Source organism: Humulus lupulus, chromosome X (assembly GCF_963169125.1).
Source record: "Humulus lupulus chromosome X, drHumLupu1.1, whole genome shotgun sequence".
NCBI lineage: Eukaryota > Viridiplantae > Streptophyta > Magnoliopsida > Rosales > Cannabaceae > Humulus > Humulus lupulus.
In genome coordinates this window covers 113,256,121-113,274,013 of record NC_084802.1, presented here as the reverse complement: position 1 = coordinate 113,274,013, position 17,893 = coordinate 113,256,121, and the positions used below count along the sequence as shown (strand labels likewise).

Sequence of the window (17,893 nt, the reverse complement as noted above, 5' to 3'; positions counted from 1 at the left end):
CTGGGATATCCTCATGGTGCGGGCCATGAACCTAGGGCCTGGTAAAGCGCTTGGGATGCCATGGTCGTACGTGTATAGCCTGATGATGTCTTGTTTATATGTTAAGTGTTTGATATGCTTATATTATCTGTTTGTGAGGGTTTTCTTGCTGGGCTTAGACTCATGGGTGCTCTATGGTGCAAGTAAAGGCAAGGGGAAAGTTGATCAACCTTGAGTATGGTGAGCATGAGGAGCGGCACGTACATGTCTGTTCTGCCTGGCTGCCACGACCAGGGGTTCTTTGGGGGATGATTGTACTAAACTTAAATTTTGTCGTTTAGTCGACTCTGGTTATATTTTTGAATTGTAAATATTTCTAAACAATATTTTCGTGATCCCAAATGTTAAATGATTTTTAACTTTTCAATCAAAGTTTTTTTTTTTTAAATTTATGACTCTGATTATGGTTTAATTACACTTTTGTCCTAAAACCTCGATTAGCGAGTTAATTGCACATTTTAAACTCACTTAGTAATGACTCTAAGGTAGTAGGGCGTTACAACTTGGTATCAGAGCGAGCCAAGGTTTATGGTTTCTAGAGAATGACCGAACATGTACGCTTGCTGTCAGTGGCAAGCTCGACTCAGGGTTGGTTGGATATAATTGAATTGTGTTTCTGATTATGTGCCTAAATGCCTTGTTTGCCAGCTTATTTCACATAGAGCATGATGAATGATTTAACATTTTCATGATGTTAGGGCATGGCCTGTTATGCGTTATATGTTGTCTGTGTGTTACGTGGATTGTTGCTTATGATTGAATGATGTAATTGGGAGGTGGACTTGGATGTTGTTATCATGCCTAATGAGCGGCGTCATTGATTGTAGGCGTATTTTTTGAGATGCCTCGACAATCATTTAGACTCCGCGGCAGTCGTGCCGAGGATGATAACCAGGGTCAGCACCCTCCACCTGCCCCAGATGTTTGCCAAAATGGAAGCAAGACTGCAATGAACAGAAGAACAGCTCTAACAGTTGAGGCAACAGGCGTTTCCACAGGTCACTGGGTTGGCAATTCAGCAGGTTATGGCGCCAGTGCCGGTTCAACCTGTTGTGGAGAACAAGTGGGAACCTTAATATGAGAGGTTTAGAAAGCAGCATCCTCCCACCTTCGAGGGTGGACCAGACCCATTGCGGGGCAGAGCAGTGGATGAATATGATTTCCTCTATTCTCGACTTTATGAGGGTTGAGGGGAACGAGAGGGTAGCTTGTGCAAGCTACATGTTTAGAGAGGATGCCCGCATCTGGTGGGATGTAGTAGTTCAGAGGAGAAATGTGATAGCTATTACCTAGGAAGAGTTCAGGAACATTTTCAATGAGAAGTATTATAGTGTTGCAGTCTGAGCTGCAAAGGTTGATGAGTATATCAACCTGACTCAGAATCGTTTGGCCGTGACAGAGTATGCTTTGAAATTTGATTGATTGGCGAAGTTTGCGCCAGATTTAGTGCTGACACATGCAGCAAGAAGAGACAAATTTGTATGGGGATTGAATGTTATGATCGCCCGTGATGTGAAGATCACCTTGGATCCAGAGATTACTACCTACGCTTAGGTTGTAGACAAAGCCCTTACATCTGAGGGGGCCGAGGACCAAGTTTAGAGAGAGAGCGCTGTCAGGCACGATGCCAAGAGGATAGTGCCTCCTTTTATTGGATCCAGTCAGGGTAGTGGCTCCAGGGAGCAGAAGAGGAAGGCCCCAGATGCCTTTGTTCCTTCCAGTTCAGATAGGAGGGAACGGGGTGGTTCTAGTGGCCGTTAGGGCAGAAGTGACAACTGGAGGAGTTTTCCAGTGTGTCTTCGGTGCAGATGATGACATCAGGGTGAGTGTAGGATTAGGGCCTGGTTTTTCTATAGGAGTGCCAATCATCTGAAGAAGGACTGCCCACAAGCCAGGAAGAAGGAGCCGAAGCAGGGCGACAGTCTCACTCTTGCTAGGGTATTTACTTTGACTCAGACTGAGGCGGAGGCTAGCCCCTCAGTTGTGACAGGTCAGATCTCTAGTGCTGGTTCTTCTTATACTACATTATTTGATTCAGGAGCTACTCATTCATTTGTGTCTGCGAGAATGATAGATCTAGTGTTTTGTATGCTAGAGGTTTTCAGACTTTGTTGCTGACTGGGGAACTAGTAGTCTTTAGGAGGTGGATTAGACCTTTACCAGTAGAGGTAGATGATGGGGAATTGTTTGCTGAACTAATTGAACTTGCGATGGATGACTTCGATGTGATCCTAGGGATGGATTGGCTATCTAAGTATGGGGCAACGATTGACTGCAAGCGCAAGATGTGCCCTTTGAGCCGAAAGGGGAGGTGCCCTTTGTATTTGTGGGAACAGTTAGTGGACCGCGGTTACCAAAGTTTTTAGCACTAAAGGCTAGAGACCTGATCCAAGAAGGTTACATAGGATTCCTAGCGAATGTTGTGGATACCTCAAAGGTTGTGTCAGTTTTACCGGGGGAGACCAGATTGGTATGCGAGTTTCCAGATTTATTTCCAGCAGATCTGCCATGGCTGCCACCGCAGCGGGAGATTGATTTTCTTATAGAGTTGGTACCAGGAGCGGAGCCATTATCTAGGACACCTTATAGAATGGCTCCGGCGGTGTTGAAGGAGTTGAAGATTCAGTTGCAGGAGTTACTAGATTTGGGGTTCATCAGACCGAGTTTCTCACCATGGGGTGCTCCAGTGTTGTTCGTCAAGAAGAAAGATAGATCCCTTAGGATGTGTATTGACTACAGGGAGTTGAACAAGTTGACCATTAATAATAAGTATCCATTGCCTAGGACTGATGATTTATTCGACCAATAACAGGGAAGAACAATGTTTTCCAAGATTGATCTCCGGTCAGGTTACCATCAGTTAAGGATCAAAGAGGAGGACATACCAAAAACCGCTTTCTGCACGAGGTATGGACACTATGAATTCCTAGTTATGTCCTTTGGATTAACCAATGCCCAAGGAAATTTTATGGACATGATGAATAGGGTTTTCAAGGATTATTTAGACAAGTTTGCGATTGTGTTCATCGACAACATTCTGGTGTAATCACAGTCAGAGACAGAGCATGAGCAACATCTACGTTTGGTATTACAGCGGTTAAGGGAGCATAGGTTATATGCTAAGTTTAGCAAGTGCGAGTTCTAGTTACCGCAAGTTACATTTCTGGGCCATATTGTCAGTAAGGAGGGGATTCTGGTTGACCCAAGTAAGATTGAGGTAGTGAGAGACTGGCCTAGACCGAGTAGTGTACCTGAGGTGAGGAGCTTTCTAGGATTGGCAGGGTATTATCGGCAGTTTGTTGAGGGGTTCTCCAGGAGAGCCACACCATTGATAGAATTGACAAAGAAGAAGACAAATTATGTTTGGACAGACAGATGTGAGATTAGTTTCAAAGAGTTGAAGCGGCGACTGATCACTGCGCCAGTGTTGAGTTTGCTGACAGACAATGAGAAGTTCGTGGTTATTGTAATGCTTCCAGATAGGGTTTAGGGTGTGTGTTGCAAGATGGGAAGGTGATAGCCTACGCATCGAGATAGTAAAAGGAGTATGAACAGAGAGATCCCATGCATGATCTAGAATTGGCAGCAGTGGTACTTGCACTTAAGATTTGGAGACATTATTTATATGGTGAGAAGTGCGAGATATACACCGGCCATAAGAGTTTGAAGTACTTCTTTTCTCAGAAGGATCTGAATATGCGTCAAAGACGGTGGCTGGAGTTGGTTAAGGATTACGATTGTGACATCCTATACCATCTTGGGAAGGCTAATGTGGTTGCTGATGCATTGAGTCGGAAAGGGCCAGGACAGTTGTTCAGCTCCAGAAAGATCTCCGATAAGCTAGCTGAGGAGATGACTAGAGCGGGAATAGAGTTGGTGGTTGGTCGATTAGCCAACATCACTCTTCAGTCTACACTCCTTGAGAGGATCAACGAAGCGCAGGAGAATGATTTCCAGTTGAAGGGTCACAGGGAGAACGTCTTAGTTGGAGCGGCTAAGGACTTCTCCATCTCGGAGATGGGGTTATCAAGGTACGAGAGTCGGATCTGTGTTCCAATGGATTATGATATTCGGCGGGAAATCTTAGATGAATTGCATACCACTCCATATTCCTTACATCTAGGTACGACGAAGATGTACCAGGATCTGAGAGCTTTGTATTGGTAGTTGGGCATGAAAAGGGATGTGGTGGATTATGTGGCCAAGTGCTTAACTTGTAGTAGGTCAAGGCTGAACATCAGAGGCCAGCAGGGTTCCTGGAGCCTCTGGGGATTCCAGAGTGGAAGTGGGAAGATATCACCATGGACTTCATGGCTGGTTTGCCGAGGACCGTGGGATAGCATGACTCGGTATGGGTGATTGTGGATACACTACACCAAACACCCATTACCATAACACATCATTATAATAGTATTTAAAAAGAGTTATTGTTTATGTCAAAAATTTCGGGCGGCAAGTTAAAATAAGTACTGCCAAATGACTTAAGATTTTTCAACCCGTGTATCCATTTCCCCTATACCCATTTCCTCAATCTTTCTTCAGTCTTTCCCTTCCTGGTTCCTTCAATCTTCAATCTTTCTTCAGTCTTTCCCTTCCTGGTCTATCTCTCTCGGTATTGGCCCAATTAGTTTGGCTATTAATATCTTCTAGGTGAGTCTCTTTTTCCTACTTTCTTCTCTCTCTTTCGTTGTTTCTCACTAGCTACTTCTTTGGTCCCCCGATTCGCTAATTTCTGTGTGTTTTGTTTGGGAGTTCGGGCTTTATGGTTTCAGATTTGTTGTTCGTTTTTGATTCTAGGGTTTGTTTGTTGAAGTACTTGAAGGGTTTTAGCTTTGGATTTTTGAGTTTCGATTTTATTGAAGTCTTATTTTGATCTATTGCTTGTTTGGATTGATTCGTTTATGTGATTGGGTTTCTTGGCATTGATTCAATTATCGATTAGCGCTCACCATTTGTTGAAGCACGCTGTGTTATCGTCTTAGAATTTTGTTGCGTTAGCTGGTTCCACTGTAAGTGATTTAGGTGGTCATGCTTCCCATGGTGTTTTACAGTCAAAGGTTAGTAGTGGATTTGAATTTTGCTTTTACTGGTATCGAATTAGGCTTAAATGTAATTTTGCTCAAAGCTAACTTGGACGCTTCGGTTGCTGAGAAAAATGTGTGTGAAGAAGAATACGTTAAATTTTTACAATGGTGAGAAGGTTTGGGATATTTGAAGAAAAAGGTGGAGGAGAATATAGGTTGATGGATGATGGGCATGCTTTGTTTACTATTTTTTTTAAAACATTTTCTGGTAATTGTGTCTTTTATTGAATGTTTTGTCTTTAGTTCTTTGTTTATAAGTGAGGTAGAACTTTCATCCCATCTTCAGGATCATAAATGTTCTCGCATTAGACTTTTCCTTAGTTTTCGTCTACACCTCTCCTAAGTGTTTCGTAGGGATGTATATTGTTTTTCTTTTTGTTATTTTTCTGAAAATGGTATTTTTCTTTACTAAAGGGTTTTTTCTTTGTCGTTATCCAGATATTTTGGTCAATCAATTACTCTTTTCTTTTTGATACTTTAAATGTTTATGGCATGGGAGATTATGTGAAGAAATAAGTTATAAGTTCCATGTGAGAGATGGCATATTTTAGGAATTTTTCTAGTGAATCAGTTTCCCACAGTGACCTGGAAGAAAAAACTCAGGGAAAAACTGTTAACAGAATTCATAGCTCAGTAGGGAATGAGGATGTAGATGTAACATCGAGTGAAAAGGAATTCGATATAAACATGGATGCACCAGATCAAAGTGAAGGTGAACTGGATGATGCTAGTAGGTCAAAATGAGGCAACTGTTAATGACGGTGTAATAAGTGTAGCAAACTTGCAACCATCTGGGAGGAGAAGTGCCATGGCTGGAAAATGGGGTTCAACCTTTTGGAAGGATTGCCAACCTATGCACTCTCAGAATGGTTCTGATTCTGGGCAAGATTCTGACTGTAAAAATGTAGATGGTTTGGAATATAATTCGTCAGATGACAGGGAGCAGAGGGAGCAGAGATTAGATTTAGAGGATGATGATGGGCCAAAGGACGCAACGAAGGGTCATTAAGGCCCTTCTGATGTCCCTACAGATGAGATGCTTTCTGATGAATATTATGAGCAAGATGGGGAAGAGCAGAATGATTTAATGCATTATAGAGGGTTTCCTCATTCTTTGGGGTCTAATTCTGAGCAATAACTAAAGCCAGCTGCAGGGAATAAGAATACTGCAAGATCTTCTAGAGTCTTGAATGGCAATGAAAATTTTGGCGATGGTGATGAAGATGACAACAATAATGATGATGCTCATTATGAAGATGGTAATTTTCTTTATTCTCCTTTGTAATTTTAGGATATTGCTGCATTAGTGCTGCTCACTCTAGTTCTTGGGTGCTTGTGAGGACAATTGGCATGGAACTTATGAACTCTGATTATATTATTGTTCCCACTCATGAAGAGTTAAAGACTGAATTTATCCTTTGTGTAATGGCAGAAGATGATCCTGATGATACAGATTTTGAACCTGATCATGGCATTACAAGTGAACGCACATTGAAAAAGGTTTGCGACTATTGCGATGTACCATATTATTTCATTCATGTGATTCTTTTCTTGCTTTTATGCTCTTCCTAAAATATTGGATTAAGCAGCCAAATCCTGGGCATTATATTTTTGATGCAATTTCTTTATCTTTTTGTCCGATTCTTGACCAATTTTCATGATATCAAAACCAATAGAGAGGATTGCTTTACTTCTACGTTGGAAGCTAATACTAGATGCACGCAAACAATAAATTATTCTTCTGATACTGTCATTAGTTTATGAATGGGTATTGAGGGTTCCCAAATTATTGTTGTTATTATTATTGCTTGGTATGAAATTAAACTAAGATATTAATAAAAATGAAACATTACAAATTAAAGGAACGTGTATGAGGTCATTACAACAACCCAATCCCCACCATAATCTTCATCTTAAAAACCACGGCAGCTTCTTGGAGCAGCTTGTCCAACCTGAACTTTGACCATAAAGATAGTGTAAATGTGCAATGAACAAAAATATGATTCACAGTTTCATCTTTTGTTTTTACAAAGAACACTCCAACCTAAAAAAGATAACGGTTAGAACTGTCTATCTGTCTGTGGCTTATGATATACAGTCTTATCAGCCATGTGTGTGTAATCCCTCACCTCAAATCTCCCAAAACTACTATTATCTCAATCTTATATAGCCTCACCAGCCAAACCAACATCCCAATTATACTCAAAACTATCTAGTTCTTGATAACTTTGTGCCACAGAGTATTTGGTTTGTTTGGAAATCTTCACACTGATTTTATAACAGGTGATTTATTCTTCAAAGACAACACGCCAATGCCTATACCTACTTGTACTCTAAGTTGAGAAACCCTCTCTCTAGCAATAAATGAACAGCCCTATCTTAATCCTATCCAAACTTGTATTTTTATTAATTTTTTTATTTTTGTTTATATTAATGGTTTCTTATAACTAGATCAATGATGCCACTATAAACTTTCTAAAGGAAGGCCTTGATTTTCTTTTACTCTGGGCTATGATTCGGCCATCGTTAAACATTTCATCTAGTTGTAGTATACCAGGTACCTTAGCTGGCTTGCTGGGTAACAATTTCTTTATCTGAATGAAGTCTGATTTTCCTTTGATTTTTTTGTTTTGTTGAATAATTGGTGAATTAATCTCAATGTAGTTTTGGTTTCTTATATTTGTATTAGTCTCGCCATAGTATATTTTCTAATGGAAGGTCCCGATTTCCTTTTTATCGTGCTATTATTCAGCCCTTGTAAAACCTTTCATGTAGTTGTAGTATACTTTAGTCGGTTTGTTGGGTAACAATCTCCATGTTTCTCTCACTCTATAGTTTGATTTTCTATGGACTTTTTTCTTTTTTGAATAATTGATGAATTAATCTTGATTTTGAGGTATACTGTTGTCTTTGATATAACTTTTATGTAATTGCTTTTTTATTGTTTTGTCAGGGTGATTCTCATTCTTTGCCTTGTATTATTTCTCTTAAATAAAAAATACAAGTTCTGTTGTTTTGTTTTTTAGAAAAAAGATATAACTTTTATGACTTAATTTAGAGTTGGGAAAATAAAATACAAACACTGGACCGTACTGTGTTTATGGTTGTGCTTGTGATAAATCTTACATTTATTATTGTTCCAATGCCAATTTCTAGAGATTGGCCCTGAAAAATATGGTGCCAATGAACACTTATTTTTGTGTCTATATATTTTGTATGTTAGATGTGGTATTGTAATGAGTTTATTTTGTTCTTTGCTCTTCATTTCCATTTATCTTTTGGTAGATTTCCATTGATAGATTAAATTTACTGAACTATTCTTTTGGTGTGCTACTATGAAAATTGGTTCTTTCTGCATGTTAATGATGTATTTTTTGTGATACCAGGATAAAAATTGGGGAGGTGCAGAATCTGAAGAAGAAGATGACAGTGATAATGAGCTGGATATGTCTGATGAAGACGATTCTTATTATGAAAGGAAATCAAAAAGTAAACAACATGGTAAAGGTGGACATATTGTTAAATCTACCAGAGAACGTAAATTGTATCAGGGATCTGGTCGGCAGCGAAGAGGTAAATCATCATTTGAAGATGATGAGTCTTTGGGGGAGGACTCTGAAAGTGACAGTGATGTCGGTTTCAAAAGCACGAGGAAAGGTTCACATCAACAGAAAACTAGTGGTCGATCTACTTTTTTGATAAATGCAACTGGACGAAACAATGAGGTACGCACTTCTAGTAGGCATGTGCGGAAGGTGTTGAACGTTGAAAGTGACGAAAGTGAGGATGCCGATGAAAGCAAGAAGAAAAATCTCCAAAAGGTGCAGTCTAGTTGCGTACCGGTAAGATTATTTATTTCTTTTGCTTGCACCTATTTAAGAGATTGTGCCATCTAGTTCCTTGGTTCTTCACTTGCAAACTACAAAGCTTATGATTTTTGATAGTTCAGGGGTGAGAGAAGATAATCTCTTACATGGGACTTATGATGGAATATCTTGTTTGCGTTACTATATCTACAGAGGTCATTTGATGATACCCATAGGTTGTACAGAAAGTCAATTGGAAAAAAATTAATATTTGATAATAATACACATGTTCTTTTTTCTTATTATTATTTTTTTTTTGCAGTAATTTTTTGTTACTATTCTTAATGTGCTATGAATTGGGCTTTTGGCGGGTTATTATTTGGAAAAGTACCTTGCCATGCCAAATTTGTAATTCTAAGTTATTTTGACTGGACTTAACTCATTGATGCAAGTTTTGTTATAAAAAATCAACTATTTGAATGCGCAAACCCCTTTGGAATAATTTGTAAAACTGTTATTGATATTTGATAGAGGTACTATCATGTATAAATGGGTGGTGATTTCGGGTTTGTGTTTCTGACGCTAGATAATCATGATTGATAAGATTTAGAGGATACCCTTTTTTGCTGGTATATGATTGGCTTCTTAGGCTGTAAAATATAATTGACACCTTGTCATCTTTCTTTTTTTCTTTTCTTTTTTTTAAACAGGCTTATCATCTTTTTATTAATATACAATCTGTTTCTTGTTAAATAAAGACGAGGGGATACCCTTGAAAGATATCAAAATGTGGTGGGATGAGATGATTGCAGACATGTCTTTATTTTAAGAACAAGAAATGATCTGATACGTTATTGGAATTTGGATCAAATAATGAATGAGATGATTGCTGTTGGTTATACTATAATAACAGGAATAGGAGAAATGCATAGCGTCAAAAGAGAAGAAAAGACAATTATAAGAGAGTAGAGAGAGAAGACGTGAGATGTGGGCCAGATTGTTATAAATTTAGCATAATATGTGTTACATGCATGGTATATCACTTCCTATGAAGCATTAGTTCTACCTGTTATATGGAAAAATAGAAAAAGTGGTAGCTGCCTAAAGTTTGAAAAGCTTAGCCTGCTAGAATTCATTGTAGCTATACAGTTGATGAAGTTGTATGATATAAAAATTTACTGAAATCCTTAATCAATTGATTGTAGCTCTGCATAGTAAATCACTTCCTGTGAAGCTGTCCTGTCTGATGGGAAAAGTTTGGTAAGTACATTTTTACTTGTAAGTTGTAATATCCAACTCAATTGAGTATCAGAGAATTCCCTCTTTTATGTCATCTTATCATCATGTATTTTCTTGCTAGGTCGTTGTCATCTACAATTCCCTAGGGTGGAAGAGAGAAGAAGTAGTACGAATTCCTGTAAGTAGCTAAACTGTACTTCATATGCTGATCAACATAAATTTGAAAAGGTCTACTTGAACTGATGATTTCTATTACACATTTTCAACCAAAAAGACTTCCAATATTGAACACTTGAGGACAGAACGCTATGACTATCTATGTCAAACACTTTCTTAATTTAAGAAGTAACTATCATTGACTTGGAGAAAACTGCAAAAAATTTAAGGTTGTATATATTAACTTATTCATGTTTACTAATGGCTTTGCAACTGAAATTTTATGTAGATTTCCACTGACAGAATTAGTGTTCATGATTCTAGTGGGATATATGGAAGTTCATGATTCTGTGCTACTTTATATATCATTGTACAGTTAAATATATGGAAGTTGAAGATCTTTGCGGTTTATTTTCAAGTCTTTATTCCATCTCATGGAAGCATACATGAAGTTATTATCCCGTGTGCTTCTGTTTCTTGACGCATTGAAACATACGACTCATATAGATATGTTATGGTATTGATTCAATTTATTCTCAAGCTGCATTGATCTTACCTCCATTCCATTTTACAGTTTTTATAGTAAGCATCAATTATTGAGCATGTACTTAGTTCAACTGTCTCAATTTAGTTTTTGAGAGGAAATCCAAAAACATATGCTTTTTTTTTGTTTTTCTCATGTTCAGCATCCTCTATGTATTATATTTCTGACTGATTTCTTGTCTTTTGTTATTATTTTTCGGATTAATCTTGGAATATACATGCAAGACAGTATCTCAGAACTGTCAGTGTTGGTTGACCGTTCAGTTGGGGGATCCAGTTTAGTGGATGGTCAGATGGAGCTTATGCTCCACAGGTTTCTATTCTCTTTGATTTTTTTCCAAGATTAATTATTATTCCCTGGTTTAATGCATTTGATTTAATCAGCTAGGATTGCTTCCTCATGACTTCGAACAAGCTGCTTTGATTTTGTAGGAGATTACTTCATGATGATTCAAGAGGAGTTGGTGAGGTGTTGAATGACACAGTTTGTCTTCATGATAAATGTGAGGGTTTAACTGTAAGTAAACCATTTTTCCAACCTCTATTTATAGTTGAGTTGATAATGGTGTCTATGAACAAATTTTCAAATGACACAGGGAGAACTAATAGACTCAGGTTCCATACGGATATTTACAATCAAGACGACCAAAGAAAATATGATATTTTTTAAGCTATTATTTTCTGTTTGATTTAGTTGTTATTTCTTATATTAGACCCATTTTGCAAGGTCTGATTCTAATCTCGCTTGAGCCCTGGGTGAGCACGTTACATTTTGGTACTAATTATTCTTAGCGATTCTTTTTTATTAAGACTCCTGTTTGGTCAGTAATGATATGTAATTAAATCTCCTCTATTGTAGGTTCATGCAGCCAGAAACTGCATAGGGCATATTTGTTAACTTCAAAGACTTGTACTATTACAATGGGAACAAGCTTCCTTTTGCTGCTGCTCAAATTGGCCAGGCTTTCAGAAATGAGGTTCTTAATTTTCTTATCTTTGGACTTTAGCACTTATGTTTGCATAGGATGCTCATATTATTTCTAATTGGTAACGGGTCTTTGTAACTAGTATTTGGTTCTTAAGTGTCTTATGTGCTATTTTTGAATCTTTGATAACAAATATTGTATCAAGTTTTGGTTGTAGTATTCAAATGCTGTGATGTTATTCTTTTCTAGGATTTACCTTTTGATCTTTTTGAACCATACATATGTTTATACATATATTTGGTTGTCAATTATGATTATAACTATATTAATATGTATATATTTTTATTTGAAGAATCAATCATGGTTGGGTTCCCTTATCAACATTATAGTTGGAAATTTGAAACTCTCAATTTCAAATATTCATATCAGATACGAGGATAGTGAAAGGTGTGTAATAGCAAGTTAAATTTTATATTTTAGAATCTTAACATTCTTATTTTCTGTCTGAATTTTATTTTCTATTCTCTAGCAATCCTGGTCACCCATTTGCAGCAGGTGTGACCTTGGAGAAACTCTTAGCTTCCTTCTGAGTGGATCCAGGTAGAACCAATATTTAGTTTATTCTTGTAGTTACATATGTTGAGGGCATGTTCAAACTATGAAACTTTGATCATTTATTTGCTTCAGGTTTTTAGATATGGCACTGAAGAAGGCAAACCTGCTGATAGAATTTTCAAACAACACACTTATATTCTGGAACCAATTACAGGAAATGCAAAGTATATTCTGGATGATGTCATTCTCTGTTTATCAAAGGTTTAATTTCATAATTCAACTGTGATTGGATACTTGGAGGCATGTTTTGATTGGCCTTGAAAATTTTTAGTATCTTGTTGTTCCAGGATGGATACAAGGATATGTTAAAACTAGCTGATAACTTTTCTGCCTTTAATCAACGCTTAAAATATGCGCATTTTCGTCCACATGTTTCCGTGAAATCTGATCCTCGTTCTTGGTGGAAGTATGCTTATAGAGCTGTATCTGACAAAGTGAAGAAGGGAAGGTAACTTCTTTAGGACATGGCTTTGTGTATAATGCAAGATATATTTATATAGAATTAGTCAAAATTGTTAACTCAACGTAGCAGTTAATAGGAACTTTAATTACATTGTTTGGTATTGTTAAGTAGTACATAATACCTTATTGTATATCAACTTAACCTTTTAGATTATTTAATGCTGTTTTTGTATCTATGCAATCAAGATATTTCTATTGGCATGTATTGCTTATATTGTATATATTTTATTAGCTATAATAGTACTTATTAATTAGCTTGACAATTTTTTTTGCTACTGAAATTACCTTGACTTAGCATGGCTTGAAATTTGTATTTTTTTTTAAAGGTGCATGAAACTTTCTTGCTTATAAATTATGTTCTCATATGTGTGGTGCCACTAACACTCTGTTTTGGTTATTGATTATAAGCCCTGTTTATTTTATAAAAAAATCTGCACATTCTTGTTGATTAAGATTGTAGGTGCTATAATTGGAGGTTTTACTTAGCTCTCTTTCATAGATAAAAGAGTCAAAGTTCCATAGTATTATTAACATATTGGATTTATTGCATTGCATTTTAATCATGATTTTTTGTAGTTTTTGTGCTGTAAAGACTGTTATTTCTCTGTTCTTCATCAATTAAATTGATTAGTATATTTTCACTGTTAGTTGGAAGATATGCAGCTGTTGTTGACATGAACCAGGTTTTAACTAGAATTAGAGGTTTTAACTAGAATTAGCCTAACATGATCTACATTTCTGCATAGCATGCACACATATCATGTATTTACAATTAGACAGAGACACTTAGAGAGATCTGAATGAGTCATGTGTCAGAGCTTGGCTCTATTCTAGGTTAGTTTCTTCAAAGTCTTTGTTGCTGATTTTTGTCTATTTCCAGCCTTCATTGCTGAGTTTTTTTGGGGGGCTATGTTTTCTAAAGACAAGATAGAGTATTACATCTTCTTTTCTGGTTTACATTATTGGAATTTTTTTTGGCCATTATTTCCATTCCTTCATAGCCATCAAGTCTGATTTTACCTTTCACAATGTCTGAAACAACCGTGACAAGTGATTTCTTATATTGAATTGTGTCACCCTCTTTAACGGTAAATTGGCCATAATAATATATCATTATATTTTGAGCACACCATGTCATTATGTTAGGTACCTTTTGGCATATTTTAGGCAAGTATCCAAGACTGGGTCTTGTAAGTCAACATACCTCTATAATTTTTTAGGCTAATGAGTTCTTATGAATATTGTTGACTGTTTTTAATAATAGATAATATTTTAATTGTTTCATCTTTCTTTTGTCCAAGTAATCTATAGTGATTACTTTCTTTTTTAATAGTTCAGGGTATTTCTTTTTTTAATACTTTCTTTTGTCAAACATCTTACTTGCCTAGATGTCACGTTAAGTATTATTTATTTCTTTAATTATTCTTATTGTTACACTAAATAAAGAGAAGTTAAGTTTTCAGTTTTACAGAAACATTTACTTTTGCCCTTTGGCTACTGAAGTAATATGATAATTTGCAAACCTCTTTTCTTTTCTCTATGGGATACTAAATTGTAGAAAATGACAGCTTAACTGTCTATTTTGCAGATTGATTTAGGCATTGGATCTTCATCATTTGCAAAATCACAGGGCCCAGAATGACTCATTGATAGTGGATGTTTGCCAGGTGAGTGGGAATTAAAGTCTTCTTTCTTGAAAGCTATATTTCTTCTTTCCTTGAACCATAAGCATTTATTTTTTCCTGTACTGGTACAAAAGTATTTTCTTCTCTTACAATGTTTATATGTTAATGGTCAGGGTCAATATAAGTCGACACTGGTTTGCCCAGCATGTGGAAAGTTTTCAATCACTTTTGATCCCTTCATGTATTTGTCGTTGCCTCTACCTTCAACTGTAACTCGGCAAATAACCGTGACTGTGTTTTACAGCGATGGAAGTGGTCTTCCTATGCTATACACTGTTAGTTTGCTAAAGCAAGGTTGCTGTAAAGATCTTAGTGAACAACTAAGTAATGCTTGTTGCTTGTTGCTTGAATGCTGATGAGATTCTTCTGCTTGCAGAGGTAAATTTGGTTTCCATTGATATCTGCTACAATTTATTTTATTTATTCCCTTAATTTTAGTTCTAGTGGTTGAGTAACTGTAATTTCGATTGCCAGGTTTATGAACATAAGATTTTTCGATATTTGGAAAACCCCTCAGAGCTATTGGCTCCAATTAAGGAGGATGACCACTTATAGACTTTCTAAAAACGTCGTGGGAAGATCTAGAGTTGAAATAATTCATTGACCACATGAAAAGTAAGCTTGCATCCCTATCCTTATGTAATTGGTAAATAGCACTGGTAAACATGTGATGTACAAACTGGTGTTGCCAATCCATCTATTGAAAAATAGCTTTAACTAAGTAATTTCAGAAGGGGATTATAGTATCAATTTAAATAATTATTGGCTACTTGTTCATTAAGAATCTGAAGTCTGTATGGATAAAGTTCAAGCGCTCCAAGTCAAGTGTTGACTGGATAATACTGGCTATATTATTTGCTTTTCAGAAATATGTGTTTTAATTTTTTGTATCCTAGTAATTTTATGTCTTGGATCATCTACGCAGACTGCTTGTTAGACTTCTGCTGGATTTCCTAACTTAGATAGTTGGATTTTTCAGGTGCCCGTCAGACAGTGTTAAGGGTTGTCAGGGAAAGCTTATCGGTACCCCTTTTGTTACTTATTTAAAAGAGCCAATGTTGAAGCCGCTGTTACTAGATTGTTGTCACCTTTGAAGAGAACGCATCCTTCATTTAAGCTCCAGAATGGTAAGGAAAATGGATTTGAAAAAGAGGTTATTGAAGAACCATCAAACAGCTACAATTCTAAGAACCTGTCAATGGATGATGCAGAAGTAGAGGAAAAATCCAGCGAAGCGTTATTTCTGTGTTGAAAGTAGTAAATTTTAGACTCCTTGAATACTTAAAGAATATTTTGTTGTTGATGACAGTGTTGCATGTTTTAAACTGAATTGTGGATTGTTAATTCAATGTAAAATGTTCTTACTTTTTGTTATTTGAAAATCAAGTTCATTTGATGATGCTAGTATATATTAGAAAGATAATTTTAATTATATAAAAAAAATTAAAATATAATAGAATAAATTAGTGTAATATAAATAAAATATATAATGAGAATTTAAATATATCTAAATATAACAATAATACGAAAATTAAGTTATAATATATATTACAATTACACTTTTTATGTAAAGAATTATGTTATGGAAACTTCATTATATAACACAAATAATGTGTTATACTAAAGTGTAGTATAACACAAAAAATGTGTTATACTAAAGTATAGTATAACACAAAAAAAGTGTTATAGTAAAGTGTAGTATAACACATTAAAAGTGTTATACTAAAGTGTAGTATAACACAAAAAAAGTGTTATAGTATCGACTATAAATAACATAATTCAACACTTATCTATATATTAAAATAACACAGAAATTGTGTTATCGTTGACAGTACAATAACACATCTGTATAACACTGATAAAGTGTTATGTAAAGTACCCTGACCTATGATAACATAGTCTGTCTTAACACATCAGAAAGTGTTATCGTAGGTTTTGATAACACATTTTTGGTGTTATTAAAAGCATTTTTTCTTGTAGTGATAGGTATACCATGTCCGCCCACTTTTTACCAGTCAAGATGGCTTATACGGTGGAGCAGTATACTGAGTTATATGTGAAGGAGATTGTTCGACTACATGGGGCTCCAAGGTCGATAATATCCGACAGGGACCCCACCTTCACCTCCAAGTTCTAGGAGAGTCTGCAGAAGGCTATGGGCACACAACTACAAATTAGTACTACTTATCATCCTCAGACAGATGGTCAGACTAAAAGGACGATTAAGATATTGGAGGATATGTTGCGAGCCTGTGTGTTGGATTTTGGGGGATCTTGGAGTAAGTATCTGTTGGGGTTTTATGCCCTAATTAAAACCCAAATTCTTTGTAATCTCATTTTATTATCAATAAAAGAATAGAAATCATTTTTTGACTTGGTTAATCACTTTGTTCACATGTTTTCTTTTCATGCATGAACATGTTTAAAATTGAATTATTTGATACGTTTGAATAATTGGATGGTTTTCATGTTTTTATGAAGCATATTGATTTTATGTGAATTTTAGCAATTTTTTGGTTATTTTGTTGTGTTTTCTATGCTGTTAACTTTTATATATGCTTTATTTTGTGTAAAACATGTTAAAAATTAATTAGAAACTGGTTTTGGTTTGAAAAATTCCTCAAATTTTTTTTTTTTTTGCACAGTCTCCCATGCACGCAAGCCCAGTAGTGAACAGTAACCGTACGAATGGTACTGTTCATCAATTTTATTTTATTTTTAAAGAAAATTAAGAATTGTGAAAAATTATTATTTATAATCAAAGCCAAAAATATCAGATTTGTTTTGTATTTAAAAATATTTTTTTTAAATAAGATATTTTTGTTAGTTGAGATTTAAATAATTATATATTTTCTACAAAGATTCAAATTCAAATTTAAAAATAGACTAACAACTTAATTTTAAATCTTTTAATATATTAAAATATTAGAATTAAGATATCAAATGCTTGTGATATTTTCATTTAAATTCTTGTTTTTTTTTAAATATAAATATCTTTTTATTCTATGATTTTTAATATTTAAATTATTTAAAATTTGAATATTGTTAGTTAGATATTTTTATGGATATTTGAACTTTTTTTTAACTATTTTGAGATATTTTAGAGTTGTTATAACTATTTATATATATATATATTTTAAATAGTTAAAATATTAGCTAATAGTTGTAAAAACATAAGATATTTTTGGAAAATAGTTTCGATACTGATTTTAAAATTTAAAATTGTTAAATTTTGAAAAATATCTTTTTTTTTTCAGCGAATTAATCAAATATTTTTTTTAATAAATGAGATTTAAATTAACTTTGGTTAATTGTTGATAAATCCTATTTAAATTAAA

General features: G+C 35.3%; 2 protein-coding genes and 1 long non-coding RNA gene across 4 annotated transcripts; all 3 read left to right on the top strand.

Moving 5' to 3' along the window:
- The first annotated feature begins 6,396 nt into the window (after positions 1–6,396).
- On the top strand, positions 6,397–10,670 carry LOC133806166 (protein CHROMATIN REMODELING 5-like). Its single transcript, XM_062244291.1, has 3 exons — positions 6,397–6,623; positions 8,510–8,965; positions 10,614–10,670. The coding sequence occupies exons 1-3, from the start codon at positions 6,474–6,476 to the stop codon at positions 10,668–10,670; spliced, it is 663 nt and encodes a 220-aa protein (XP_062100275.1). The 5' UTR covers positions 6,397–6,473.
- A 396-nt stretch (positions 10,671–11,066) lies between these two features.
- LOC133805076 (alpha-mannosidase At3g26720-like) lies at positions 11,067–11,685 on the top strand. The gene is made up of 2 exons (XM_062243177.1): positions 11,067–11,180; positions 11,300–11,685. Exons 1-2 carry the CDS (start codon positions 11,086–11,088, stop codon positions 11,535–11,537), a joined length of 333 nt encoding a protein of 110 aa, XP_062099161.1. The 5' UTR covers positions 11,067–11,085; the 3' UTR covers positions 11,538–11,685.
- Positions 11,686–12,508: 823 nt separating this feature from the next.
- Positions 12,509–15,871, top strand: LOC133803989 (uncharacterized). 2 transcript variants are annotated; one of them, XR_009878250.1, is made up of 6 exons: positions 12,509–12,609; positions 12,696–12,856; positions 14,459–14,537; positions 14,669–14,933; positions 15,030–15,170; positions 15,535–15,871. It is a non-coding gene; the product is annotated as an uncharacterized LOC133803989 (long non-coding RNA). The 2 variants fall into 2 exon arrangements; XR_009878249.1 differs by having other exon boundaries at positions 14,459–14,933.
- The last annotated feature ends 2,022 nt before the right edge of the window (positions 15,872–17,893 follow it).

Bases quoted from the DNA above. Each gene is read 5' to 3' on its own strand.
- LOC133806166 (XM_062244291.1), top strand. From the start codon at position 6,474: ATGGAACTTATGAACTCTGATTATATTATTGTTCCCACTCATGAAGAG. The intron at 6,624-8,509 runs GTTTGCGACTAT...TTGTGATACCAG, and splicing joins GTGAACGCACATTGAAAAAG to GATAAAAATTGGGGAGGTGC. The intron at 8,966-10,613 runs GTAAGATTATTT...AATTTTATGTAG, and splicing joins TGCAGTCTAGTTGCGTACCG to ATTTCCACTGACAGAATTAG.
- LOC133805076 (XM_062243177.1), top strand. From the start codon at position 11,086: ATGCAAGACAGTATCTCAGAACTGTCAGTGTTGGTTGACCGTTCAGTT. The intron at 11,181-11,299 runs GTTTCTATTCTC...TTGATTTTGTAG, and splicing joins ATGGAGCTTATGCTCCACAG to GAGATTACTTCATGATGATT.